Source organism: Aedes albopictus, unplaced genomic scaffold (assembly GCF_035046485.1).
Source record: "Aedes albopictus strain Foshan unplaced genomic scaffold, AalbF5 HiC_scaffold_645, whole genome shotgun sequence".
NCBI lineage: Eukaryota > Metazoa > Arthropoda > Insecta > Diptera > Culicidae > Aedes > Aedes albopictus.
Window position 1 is genome coordinate 1 of NW_026917471.1, and position 14,369 is coordinate 14,369.

Below are 14,369 nucleotides of genomic sequence, written 5' to 3' on the forward strand. Positions count from 1 at the left end.
AAAAAAAAATAATCCGAAAAGTATTGCCGAAGGAATTTGTTAAGGATTTTCCAAAAGATTCGACGACGAATTTTTCAAAGTTATTTCAGATGAAATTTCCAAAGTAATTTAAAATAAAAAAAAATATGCCGAAGAAATTCCCAAAATTATTGTACATTTCAAAACAGAAATGCTACGAAATTTGTCAGAGATTTTCGAAGAAATTCCCTAAGCGATTGCTGAAGGAATAGCTCAATTAGCTGCTTCAGTTCTTAAGGAACTCTCAATTGAATTGTCGAAAAAATTGGTGGAAGAATTAAAACAAGATCTCTAGAATATCTCAAGACAAACTATAGAGGAGTTTCCGGAATAATTTAAAAAAATCTAAGATATTTTTAAAGGCATTGCCGACGAATAGTTCGCTTTTGCAACGAATCGTTTGTAGCTTCTACAGGAAACGAAGTCTGGCAAAGATACTTGAGATCACTGAGGCATGATTAACATCTAAAATCTGCGGTGGCATTTAAAAGTAGGTATTTGTGATTTCTCCACCAATGTGAACAACCAATTTCCCCTGTCCAACTTCTATGAGAAAATTACTTAGACAACTTCACCATCCAACTCTCGCCGAACCGTTACAAACGCCCGACGAAGCATGTCCCACAAAACAACAAGTTCACTTTTCCAGATGTCAATCGAACGGTGGTTTTACCGCCATCAACCGACAGATGTACCCTCAGATATCGATGCAAACTGCTGGAAAGATCATTTCCGCATTGTCAGCCGTGCTGTTTTTTATCACTCGTTATCCATCCCTGGATCGAAGCCGCACTTTGGTGCCACTATTTGCCGGGTAGCAAATTTTATCATGTAAATTAAACCTGGGTCTGCTGGCTGCGCCAGGAACCGACTTTCTCGACAACATTAGGCAGTGTGTCACACAAAACCCATCGATTTTTCTCCCAGGAGCCCTCTCTTGTTCAACAACAACAGCAGCAGCAATGCGATTGCCGCCACGCTGATTGCAGACATCGGACGGACGATCATCCCAGCGACAACAACTGTTTTTACCATCTCATTTTTTCCCCTCATCTACACGCCTTTCAGAGTTCGCTTGACATCGATTAGTTTGTTAAGGCCTTGGCAGTCGGTACAAGCAGCTACAAGCCAGCACTCGGCAGCAGCGATTGGGAGATTGCAAATAGAGTTTCTCCCAAACTATGACGGTCAGGCAGAAAAGACTATGTCGACGATCAACGACGGATGTATAATTATCTTATCTAATGAACTACATCTGATTTGTGAGTAATAGCGCGCAAATAGGGGGTCCCCTCGCTACTGGAGGCTGCTGCTATTATTTGTACTAGATGGAGGCACCAACAATAATAATGTTGTCGTAAGTTATTTTTTTCTACGATGATCTTCGCTCGGAGTTGTCGATGGCCATGCGCGGTTGGAGCTGAGAAGATGGCATTTATCCACGATGATGGGTAGCTGTGGATGATGATCGCCGCCAAAGTCTGTGGAATTTCACGACCTACATCGATATGATTCGCGAATCGAAATTTTAAATCGATCATCGCCGGTGCTGCCGAACGGGCAATCGCGGACCTCACCGATCAAGTTCAACGCACGAACAAAAAAGCATGAACACGAACTCATGTCGGAAGCCCCCCGAACAAAAACCAGAATCGCTTATTTTTTGTTTTGTTTTGCGAATTCTCTACGCTCTCACTGGTTGGAATTTTCTCTCTGAATGCTAAGTTCTCTCACGAGAGTTTACCACCGCCGCTCATATAGTCGTCCCTTTTCGCCCTTTTTGGTTACTTGCCCACAGGAGAGTGCAAGTATGGCCGTCCAGGTGAGTCGGAGTCGTTAACCTGTCCAATCTGCACGGGTACCCCATCTCGCTCTCACGCCCCGAACGAACACTCGCGATCCCGGAGAAAGGTACCTTGTGCAAGAACGTCAAGAACCAGTTTTAATTGCATGCGCTCTCTCTGGTTTCCGAAGGTATTTCGCTCTCACCGAGCGAAGAAGAACGAGAGAGAGCGGGAGCTCGCACCGGTTCCCGCACAGGTGAGCTGCGATCGCGATCAACGATCGCTCAGTTAACGAGTTAACTTTGAACGGAGCGCACGCGCGAATCCACGCTCGTTCGTCGGTTGAATCGAAGTCGTTTTGTGCCCGGTTATCCTTTGTGTCGGAGTGATCCTGCCTGAGAATCGGCCGTGACGCGTGAAGTGTCTAGTCACGATAGGAAGTTCTAGACCAGCGTTCGGTTGTCCAAAAGTTCTGGCCAAGAAGCCCCCGCGAATCAATGAACACCGTCGTGCCCCATTCTTATAGACCTGATTTGGAACGGTGCGAAGAGGAACGAAATTGGATTATTCAGTTTTATCGCGACTGTAAATTTAAATTTACGATCAACTTTTATGGATTATTTTATCAGGATCATTTAATTTAAAAGAAGAAAGAACACAGCGGAGGAGAGAACAGTGCCCGGGCGAAGAGAGCACAAACGGGTCGAGCCGCGCAACGCAAAAGAAACAGATCGAGAGGTGTTTTTTGTTGTTATTATGTGCGCGTCGTCGTTGACGGCTGCGCTGCTGGGATGAGTGTGTAGTGCCGAGGGGAAAAAGGATTCGATCGAGTTTTTCGAAAGTGATCTCCGGAAAGCAAGTGAAGAAAGGAGAATAAATTGATAAGAAAATAAGATAATGTGAAGTGAAATTTATTCGCCTCTTTAAGTGCGTTGATAAAAAAGAAAATAAACCGGGCCGAGAAGGTGAAGAGAACGCACCTAAAACAACGATCATCTGGATCAAAACATAGCGAGTGAGGTCTCGGGAATTTCGTTCGGCAGCAGCAACAGCATCTGGGTCCCAGGAAGACAGTGCAAAGCGAACAGTGAAACAATTATTGAAACGGACATGTCCAAAGCAAATGTGGTGTTGTTTCTCAAATTAGTTGCTGGTTAATGGGGGGTTGGAATCGATCTAGTGAGTGAAAACGAAAACAAACAAGTGGGGCCACCCCAAGTGACCCTGGGCTTCAAAATTGCAACGCTACGAAGATGCGTCCGTCGCCGGCCTTGTTGTCGGTCCTGTTTGGCACCATTTTCGGTGTCTTTGGTGCATCGTTGAGCAAGTCGCTCTTGTCACAGGCTCCCGACGAATGCCGGTGGTCTGGTTATAGTGAAGACGATCTTACCCTCGTGTGTAGACTTAGAACTATCAATAGTGAGCTGGAGAATACCAATTTTAGTGTACTGCATCCAGAGAATACTGTTCGACTACGGTTACAGTGCAACGATGGACTGTTCTTCCAATCCAGTATCAGCCCTGGAAGCTTCCGGCAGCTATCAGAACTGCGATCACTGTCAATAGAGTACTGTAAAATAGCAAATCTCAGCGATGGATCCTTTCGGGGACTCAAGGAGTTAATGAATCTGACACTACGAACGCACAACACAGATTGGTCGTCGGTCAGTCTGGAGATCGCGCCACATGTCTTCAACTCCGAGCTGTCGAAACTCGAACATCTAGATCTGAGTCAGAACAACATGTGGTCCTTACCGGATGGCATGATCTGTCCGCTCACAAAACTGCAATACTTGAATCTGACGCAGAATAGGCTACGAGATCTGTCGGTGTTCCATTTCAGTGCTTCTCTAAGTACGCGGCTTTCCAAAAAGTGTGGAGGATCAATAGCTATCCTCGATTTATCTCACAACAACGTGGATAACCTGCCACCGGCTATCTTCTCCGGTCTTGGGAAGCTAACAGAACTTCGCCTACAAAACAACGGCCTTAATTTCATCGCCGATCGTGCCTTGGAAGGCCTCCTGTCACTCTCCAAGCTGGACATTTCTCTAAACCGGCTTTCCAACCTTCCTCCAGAACTCTTCTCCGAAGCCAAACACATCAAAGAAATCTACCTGCAGAACAACAGCATCAATGTCCTAGCTCCAGGAATTTTCAGTGAACTTCAGCAACTCCTAGTCCTCGACCTATCCAACAACGAACTCACCTCCGAGTGGATTAACCCAGCCACCTTCAAGGGCCTTTCCCGACTGATTCTCCTCGACTTGGCAAACAACAAAATCTCCAAACTAGAACCATCCATATTTCGTGACCTCTTCAGCCTGCAGATCCTACGCCTTCAGGACAACTTCATCGAAACCATCCACGAAGGCACCTTCTCCGAGTTGACGGCGCTACACACCTTGGTCATTTCCAACAACCGCCTATCGAACATCGAGTACTTCTCCTTCCAGGGATTGAGTCGGCTGACACTTTTATCCCTGGATTACAACCGGATATCACGGATCGATCGGGTAGCCTTCCGGAATTTGTCGACGCTCCACGATCTTCACCTGAACGGTAACAAGCTGCTACAGGTCCCCGATGCACTGTATGACGTCCCATTGCTCAGAACACTAGACCTGGGCGAAAACCATATCAGCAACATCGATAACGCGAGCTTCCGGGAGATGGTTCACATGTACGGCCTGCGATTGACCGAGAACAACATCGAAACGATCCGGAAGGGGACGTTCGACGCGATGAAGTCGCTGCAGATCCTTAACCTGTCGAAGAATCGGTTGAAAAAGGTCGATGCGGCGTGTTTCGATAACAATACGAATCTTCAGGCTATCCGGTTGGATGGGAACTATTTGACGGATATTACTGGGTTGTTCACGAAGTTGCCGAATCTGGTGTGGTTGAACATTTCGGACAATCACCTGGAGGTGTTTGATTACGCTTTGATCCCGACAGGGCTGCAGTGGTTGGACATCCATGCGAACAAGATCGCCGAGCTGGGGAATTACTTCGAGATCGAGAGTCAGCTGGCGTTGAGCACGATCGATGCCAGTTCGAATCAGCTGACGGAGATTACGGGCAGTGCCATTCCGAACAGTGTGGAGTTGCTGTACTTGAACGACAATCTGATATCGAAGGTGCAGTCGTACACGTTTTTCAAGAAGCCGAATTTGACGCGGGTGGATTTGTTTGGGAACAAGATTACGACGCTGGATCCGAATGCGCTGCGGATATCGGCCGTGCCGGATGATAGAGCGTTGCCGGAGTTTTACATTGGAGGAAATCCGTATCAGTGCGATTGCAATTTGAACTGGCTTCAGAAGAACAATGTGGACTCGAGAACGCAACCAAAGCTGATGGATTTGGATAGTATCTATTGTAAGTTGTTGTACAACCGGGGGAGGACGTACGTACCGTTGGTGGAAGCGTTGCCGAATCAGTTCCTGTGCAAGTACGAGACGCACTGCTTTGCGCTGTGTCATTGCTGTGATTTCTACGCGTGCGATTGCAAGATGGAGTGCCCGGCGAGGTGTACCTGCTATCACGATCAGAGTTGGACGTCGAATGTAGTGGATTGTTCGCGGGCAGGATATGAAGAGCAGCTGCCGGAGCAGATTCCAATGGACTCAACGCAGATCTATTTGGACGGAAACAATTTCCGGACGTTGAGCAGTCATGCATTTTTGGGACGGAAGAAGTTGAAGGTGCTGTTTTTGAACAACAGTAACGTGGAGATGATTAGCAACCGGACGTTCTACGGGCTGAAGGAGTTGGAGATTTTGCAGCTGGATCACAATCAGATCGTCGGATTGAACGGTTTCGAGTTCGTGGGATTGGATCGGTTGAAGGAGTTACTGCTGCAGTACAATAAGATCATGACGATCGCAAATCACAGCTTCGATCATTTGCCTAATTTGAGAGTGTTGAGGCTGGATCATAACCGGATCTTGGAGTTCAATATGTGGCATCTGCCGAAACAGCTGACGGATTTGCGGCTGGCTTCGAATCCGTGGTCTTGCGACTGCGAGTATGTGGAAAAGTTCCGCGAGTATCTGAAAACCTACGACTTTGTGAGGGACAGGATGAAAGTGCGGTGTACAGCAACGATCGCGCCGGGTAATGATACCGCCGTGGTTGTCGGAGGAGCGGTGAATGGGTCTGCGGCGGCGGCCGTTAGTACGAAGGGAGTCCCGTTCGATGGCAGTGGGGAGTCAACGGCGGTTGGAGTTGGTGGTTTCTTGATTTATTTAGACAACAGTACGACACTGTGCAGCGGAGCGGTGCCACTCGATAACATCATCAACGGGAACTTGACGTCGCGCAAGACTGTGCTATCGCCTCCGCCGATCGAAGGTTATTTCCCGCTGCTGGTGGCTGCGCTGTGTGGTTTCACGGTGATCATCATCATGACGCTTATTATGTTCGTATTTCGGCAGGAGATGCGTGTTTGGTTTCATTCTCGCTTCGGCGTGCGGCTGTTTTACCGGAATGCCGATATGGACAAGAACGAGAGAGATAAGCTGTTCGACGCCTTTGTCTCGTACAGCTCGAAAGATGAAGCATTTGTGGCGGAGGAATTGGCACCAATGTTGGAGAATGGTGACCCTTCGTACAAGCTTTGCTTGCATTATCGGGATTTTCCCGTGGGTGCGTACATAGCCGATACGATCGTCCAGGCAGTGGAGTCTTCGCGAAGGACGATCATGGTCTTATCGGAGAATTTCATCAAATCCGAGTGGTGTAGGTTCGAGTTTAAATCTGCGCATCATCAAGTGCTGCGAGATCGTCGAAGACGATTGATCGTGATCTTGCTGGGAGAGGTTCCTCAAAAAGACCTCGATCCGGATATTCGGTTATACCTGAAAACCAACACCTACCTTCAGTGGGGTGACAAGCTGTTTTGGGAGAAGCTGCGGTTCGCGCTGCCGGACGTCCCAAACAATCAACGGCGTCGGCAGCAGCAATCGATCAACATGACTCATTCCAATATTCGAAACAACTACCAGCTCACTCGAACGCCAAATAATAGGAATAACACCAGTAACCAGTTGATCATGCTCCAACAGCAGCCGCCACAGCCAGACCCCAGACTGCGGCCGCAGCAGCAGCAGGAGCATTCTTCTCTCCAGCAGCAACCACTTCCGCTGCCTGGACTTGCGCAGCAACCGCAGCCACCGCAACTGTTGCAACATCAACGGCAGCAGCAGCAGCAGCAGCAACAGGAGCAGCAGCAGCGGGGTGCCAGCAATGCCTCGCCCCGAACCGTGGGGATCCACATATGACCCCGACCCACAGTGTGATACAGTCGGAGACGATTTGTCCCAGTGGAATAGGAACTGATTAGGTGAATTTTAGGAATTTCTCCTTCGAACGCGAAACAAATGTGATATTTATCGTTAAGTCAGTTTAAATTATGATCCGTACTCGAAGCGAACCAGACCGGACCCCGGACGTGTAAAAAGTGACCCCCCTATAGATAGCTAGACCAGTTAAGAACGTTGTAGAAAGGAAAACAAAACAAGGTGCAATTCTGTTCTCTCGGTCTCTCGCCGAAACCTCAAAAACCCCAAACCCGCAAAAAATGTATGAATAGAGCAAGTGACATTCTTGGGCACGACAACAAAAAACCGACCACCAACCGAGTGACTGTGTCTCTGTTCGGTACAAGAGAAGAGTGAGTGTGAGAGTGTGATACCGACGGCAGCAAGCGCTGTGTACGCAAGTCAGTGGCGTCCGGAGAAGAAAATTAATGGAGTTCAAGTTACACCACAACGATCAGAAAAAAGTCCAAACAACCTGTGACTCGACTTCGACCGACACACAAAAGAAAATAGGGAAGAAAGGTCTGGGACAAACACAAATCAAATGCAAATTCAACGTGTGTTCGGAGTGTGGAACGAGTTCGTAGCACGAGTGATCGTTACAATCGCGGCGCGCGCGTAGATCGTCTTTGTCCGTGCGGGGAGCGCAAAAATAATTGTTACACCGTTCAACAAGAAGAAGCCCTGGTTCCCAGCCGGTAATGACTGGTGCATTCTCTCCGCACCACCTCGCACCGAACACGAAGAAGCAAACTGGAAAAATGTCTGCCCGATCTTGTGTGACAGCCAGCAGCCCAACAGCCGCGTGAAAACCGCGAAGATGAAGAAGTGCTGCTGTTGGGCCGATCGACCGCGCGATCGCAATTTAATAATGATAGTGACATTCTCCGGAGTCGTTACGCTTTCCGTGCGCGTCGTCGTCCTCGTCGTCCAGCCGCCCCCGTTCGCGCCCGTCCATCAGAGGGAACTTTATTACACGATCATCAGCATAATCAACGGTTTATTATACAATACTTGTTGCACTGGGCCCGGCGCGGTGGTGCGATGTGGTGCAGTGCACAGTGCGTTGGGTGCATACAAACGTCCAGCGCAGATCATCGCCGAGGACACCGGGGACCGAACGGTCAACAATTACCACACTGCCACCACCACCGGCCACCAACAGCAGTGACCAAGATGCAACCGCATCGACACCGAGGCTTTTGGTCGTCGTCGTCGTCGCCAGGGCAGAGCAGCAGTGACAGCAGAAGCTACCAGTTTCCACGAGTTCGTTCCAGAGCATCAGAAGCAGGCAGGCGGAGTAGAGGCAGCAGGCAGGGAGACTCCAAGCCGGACGCCGGCCATCCAACCGGGGGTTCGGCCCCGGACGTGTTGTGTGCCAGCCAGTCAGTGTGCAGTTTAGTTTCTTTCTTCATTTATTTTTGCACTTATTACTGTTATTATTTATATTCTCTCTCGGTTCTCGTGTGTTTGTATCGTGGTCACATCACTGACTGGTAGGTTAGGTAGGTAGGTTGCTGCACAGTGCAGCAGAGGGAAGCTTTTAATATTTGCTCTTTGATATTGTTGGGAAAAATGCCACCAAGAACAACCAACTGAAGTTGGTACCGTCGCGCGCGCTCGAGGAAAAACAAAAGCATGAAGCTATTTAGGAGACGATATTAAAATAATCATTATTTTCCCCCCGCCGACGATGATGTTGGTTGTGGTTAGGGCATGGATCTGATTTCTATGAACAAGCAATGGAGGAGCATTCTTTCGATTCGTTAGGCGTTGTAATTTCACCTCATTCTGTTACAATTGCGGCAATAGGCAAAATGCCATTTCTGTTCTGCAATTGCAAGTCGGAAGTGCGGCGCGCACAGTCGATCTAATTTCGCAGGGAGCTGTTTAGAGCAGTGATTCTCTGTTTTTGGAATGCAAGGCAGATTACGGGGATCCCGTTTTAGTTTCGTCTAGGAATGGTAACCTTTAATTATCTCGTTAGATGGGTGAGACGGTTTCATTGTTGCAAAGAAGGTGATAACTGTCGTAGCATAGCCGCGAGGTAATTGTGTGCATTGCATGAGTTACATGGGTATCATCAAAAGACTACTACAAGCGACGAACCTGATTTATCTGAAAAGGTGGAAATACTGACGTCCCCGATTTCTAACTGTATTCACAGATGTTTTCTAAAAATCTTAGTATGTTTTCAACATTCTAAATCGAATATTTGGAGCTAAGTATCTGCTCATCATAGACGTTCTGTAGCAAGAAATCAACATCCTTTCAAAAGAGTTATGGCCAGGATTGTGCATGAAAATCTTCAATTTTTTGTGAAAATCTGGATCGAAATCAGAGTTATGACTTGTCAGAAATTATTCAAGTTTAGGTGAAATATTTCCCGGATTCTTTCAGTAGATTATTACAGTATTATTGAATCTTCGAAGTGCTACTAGTCAAGGATGTTTTCGATCATCTGGCAATCATTTGATTCATTTATCCACAGTTCAGTTCAGAAGCCTAATATTAAAATATGATGTTCGACAAGCTTGTAGATTATTGTTTTTCCTACAATTATCACCAAGGACGCCATATTCTAGCTCTTATATTTACGGCGTAAAAGTGTTAGTACCACCTACTCATACTAAACGATCGGATTTTCCGTGCTGCGGATAAATGAATCAAATGATTGCCAGGTGATCAAAAACATCCTTATCCTTGCTACTAGTAACAAAAACGTTTCCTGCAGACCTCAGGATTTTCTTGAGGTTTTTTTTACGATTTGTATTTTCGTACCTTCGAAGCCTTGATAATTCTGGAGTTTTAGGGAAGGTTCTTTCTGGTTAATGAAAGAACTTCAATCGTTAGCTCATTACAACCGAAGACAAGCGTGATATTCCCTTATCGAAGTATCTTCCATAGAAAGTAGTAAGAGTAATACCAATTAAAGTATTGAACAGAGGAAGAGAACATGGTTACTAGCTTCCGAAGCAGAAAAGAATACATCACAGGTTTTATACAAAGGGCAACGTGTACTCTAATATCTATAATTGTAATAGCAAAAGCTTCGTCATTCTACGAAATGTTTTAAGAAGCAATGAGAAGTATTTGAGCAGAGTATGCTATTGATATGGTATTTGTTGATTTGGTGTGGACATTATTTTGGAAATGTAATTAGAATTGTTTCATCCTTGGGCGTTTTGTATAAGCCCTTTGCTCAGAGGCGACGAAGCGACGTCACGTTCAGAGCAGCTTTGGATGGTGATGTTCATCAGTTTGATATTTTCTAAACCGTATGAAACAGAGGGAACCTTGCCTTAGACGGGTAAAATTCAACCGCTTGAGCAGACAGTTACAACTCAGCGAATCCGTAGCACCTAAATCACACTTTTTATTACTGAAGTACTTAAAGTGTGGAAATTAGCCAAGAGAGAATCTTAGATCAACGCAAAAAAGTGGACTTACTAAGGCTGAACAATATTAATTGTCCATTAGATAGAGGCAGTGTGATCGCTTACTCAAATCAAGGCTTATTCGGTTCCATTTCGACTTCATTTGCGCCATTTGTAACATTTTGAACATTGCATCTAAAATTTGTTTAGGATTTTACAGGGCAGAACGCATTTTGTTCGCATTTTTGCCAAAAGTTGAAAAACTTTGTCAGGAGCTATGAAATGATGATGGGAAAGTTGAGCTTAGCACAGACCCGTGCACAGGAAAGGCGACAAGGAATGGCCTTTTATTAATTTTTGGTAAAGGGCGGAAGGGCGCCTCCTGTATGGAACATCGCCAAAGGGAGGGGATTTAATGGCACAAATTTCCCAAATGGAGGAGAACATGCCTCTGGAGCCGACCTACTGAAGGGAGGGGATTAATCCACAAAACTTCTTCCTTGCGCACGGGCTTGGCCTAGCATGGTCAGAAAAACTTTCTCGAGGACCGCACAGCGGTCTGAAGTTTGTAAAACCACATGCATGTGTTTTAGTTTTAACATGTGGGTACAAGGTTAACAATAGCAACAAAATCATGCTATTTTGGCAAGCAATGTCTACGTCGCTGTAGACTTCGACAAAAATTTACGGCACATTCTAGGTTATATTCTTGCGTCATGCGTTTTGAAACATTTGAGCTCGAAATTTAAACAGTTTTTTGAGACCTCAAATGGGACCTTAACAACTTTGATATGATTAAGGTAATTAAGTAATAATTCTGGAATTCCTATACGTCTAAGAGCTTGGTGACAATAGCCGCAAGACCACGGAGCCGCACATTCATATACTTGACGCCTAAATAACTATTTGTTGTACATATTCTTCAGAAATAAGGATGGCAGTGGCGATGCCGTGGCACGCAGATTACGATTCATGACTCACGGTTTATTTAACAAATTGTATTATAAATACTGAATCAACACTGTAATCCCACGAAGGTAGCTTAGACTCTTAATTTATGGCACGTGATAAAAAAAAATGGATAAACAGCTATTTCAATGTCAAATTTCACAGAATTTGTATGCAAAAAACTTTCCAAGTTCAATCATCACACATTGAACATTGAAGGGCATATCTTTGCGAGATAGTTTTAGGTACATTTACTACCTCCCTTTGGACATGGCGCGCTGACTAGGTGGAGCCAACACAGCGGCGATCCGATAACGGGAAATTCACTTTGTCACTCCCTAGTTCAGAAGATGTCTTGAAGTTCACACGATGCCCATTTTCCCAAACAATACGCATGTCGTATAAAAGTTACAGCAGCGCAACTTTTGGTTGCATAGAAAATAATTTGACGTTATTCCAACATTATGTTAGAATAACGTCAAATAAACTAATATACAACCAAAAATTGCGCTGCCGTAACTCTTATATGGCATGCGTGTCGCTTGGGTTGAGACTTGACTCCTCCTACTCCTACAACTGGTATACTCATCACAGTTAAAAATAGTGAGATTTACACGTCATGTAAACTTCATTTTAGTCATGTAAACTTAGTGCTATGATGGTTCACAGAATACATCATGTAAATTTGTGTTATATGTCATATAAACACCTGAGTGTGACTCTGAAGTCGTTCGGAATTACATGACATAGAATCGAAGTTTACTTGATATTTTGTGACTTTTACATGATATGTCATGTAAACTTCTGTGATATCCCACGCTCCAAACATGTGCATCATATGTCACAGATTTTTATAATTCTTTTTCGATCTGTGCAGGGTATTTCAATAGAACAAACACGACAGACTGCGATACCAGATTGATCTGAGACCCGGAAACTAGAAGGGCATGCAATTTGAAGACTTTTCTGGCCCTTCAATGTTACGTTCATCGAGGCCGTCATCAGAAGCACATGCATTGATCCACGATTAACACTGGAAAACGTTGTAGACACATGCTGCTCAGGTACATAAAATGCCTCTGTTAAAAATGGGCAAAACAGTTCTTCCAAGGGAATCGTTCTCAATTGAACAGTTTTTTTTAGAAAGGACTAGTTCCTTAGAAAGAACTAGTTCTCGTGAACCGTTCTACAGTTCAGTAGTTTTTTTGTGATTGCTTTGTGAATCTAATGTAGAATTAGTACATAGGTGGTCAAAATATTTCAGACTTATTAGTTAAGCCAAACTATTTTGCGTGGTTATTATGTGATCACAGAAACAATCTTATATTTTGTGAATCCAAATCCGAAAAAAATATAGGATTTGTGATCCTGTGCATTGACTTACATTATACCTGTCTCATAAGAGTCACGGGAGCACCGGTTTTTGTTGCGCAGAAGTCACTGTGACTTACTTCTAACAAATAAATACTTGTGACTTCTGCACAACATAAACTTACGCCGCCGTGACTCTTCTATAACAAGTGTGTTACTTGAGATGTTTCTAAAATTATCGTTCTCCAACTCGCTACATGTTATCAGAGAACTGTCACTCAAAAAACAATCTTTGTTCTTATGAAAAGCTCTAAAAACGGTTATGAGGGACATTCAGTTTTCTCGCTTTTGAGATAACGGAAACTACCGTTCTTTTCAAACGGAAGACAATTCAGTCATTCTTCTCTTAGAACTAGTTCTTCTGAACCGTTCGCGAACAGTTCGCCCATCTATACTCTGCAGTCTTCACCTGTGGCTGTTCGGACGTTATGCTGGAAATTTGTTCACGTTCAAACACTCGAAATGCAGCATCAAGTGGTATCCTTGACTTCCTAAGGGCTCAGAGTATCTTCATGCCTTTCACATGGAAAATGGTCATTGGAAGAGAAAGATCTCAGTTTTACCGTCTGCAGAAATGCTCATATAGCACTAAGCTGAAAAACAGCTTTGTCCCAGTAACGCCAAGTTTTCTTCTATAAACATGCACTACAATTGGATCAAAGTAGTGTCGGTAGCGGTTGTCTCAATTGGCTAAAAATAACACTACGGACCACCCGTTCCGGGGGTGAAGGTCCACCAAACAGAAAACCCCCATCCAAGGTGTTAGCCCAAGTAACAAAATTAATTTTATAATGCTTTTGAAGTATTCTTCAACACCTGTTCTTTAAAACCATGCATAAACCAAATTGCTCTGCAACACGACATCAACTCAACCATAAACCCGCCATAAGATCAAAGAGGCCCATCCTAAGATGCTCTTGAAGAGTTGTTTTTAAATTTCTCTTAAAACTTGTTGTACTTCCCAAGTTGTCCTTAAGGCGAATTGCTCTCTCCTTGTAGAATTCTTCAAGTGCACGATAAAACGGTAATAAATTTGTCAGTGTTGTTGCTGATGCAGCTTTTATTTCGACAGAAAAGTTTGGTGAATTAAATTGAAATTAAAAACACAATGAAAATGACACATTATTGTAATCGGGATTAATTTATTACACAAATTGGAAATATTTCCGTGGTGTAACAAGGATGCCAAATGCCAAGCGAAATTCATCGTATATATGTTGCAAGTTACTTCAAAAATTGCAACGCGCTTCCATTATAACGCACTAATAAAATATTTAAAAATATTATTCCTGGTCATGCGAACATTGCTCATGAGTTTTCTTAACATGGCTTCCATTGAAATCTAGGCCGGTGGTCGGTCCATCATCGATGGTTTTAATCAACATCACCATAAGATCGTCTTAAATTTCTTTCAACTCATGCCAGAGCTAAAAGCATAACTCAAGAATACTAGGATTTATAACGTTCTCAATGCAGCCTGGTTGGCCTCCATCCAGAACGCCTTAAATTTATTTCATCTTATGCAAGGGTAAGAAGTATTGCTCAAG

At 44.6% G+C, this 14,369-nt stretch overlaps 1 protein-coding gene across 1 annotated transcript; it reads left to right on the forward strand.

Annotated features, from left to right (window-relative positions):
* Positions 1-2,078: 2,078 nt before the first annotated feature.
* LOC109426059 (toll-like receptor Tollo) lies at positions 2,079-10,298 on the forward strand. Its single transcript, XM_062843922.1, has one exon. The coding sequence runs from the start codon at positions 3,056-3,058 to the stop codon at positions 7,085-7,087; it is 4,032 nt and encodes a 1,343-aa protein (XP_062699906.1). The 5' UTR covers positions 2,079-3,055; the 3' UTR covers positions 7,088-10,298.
* The last annotated feature ends 4,071 nt before the right edge of the window (positions 10,299-14,369 follow it).

Coding starts and splice junctions, on each gene's coding strand:
- LOC109426059 (XM_062843922.1), top strand. CDS start 3,056: ATGCGTCCGTCGCCGGCCTTGTTGTCGGTCCTGTTTGGCACCATTTTC.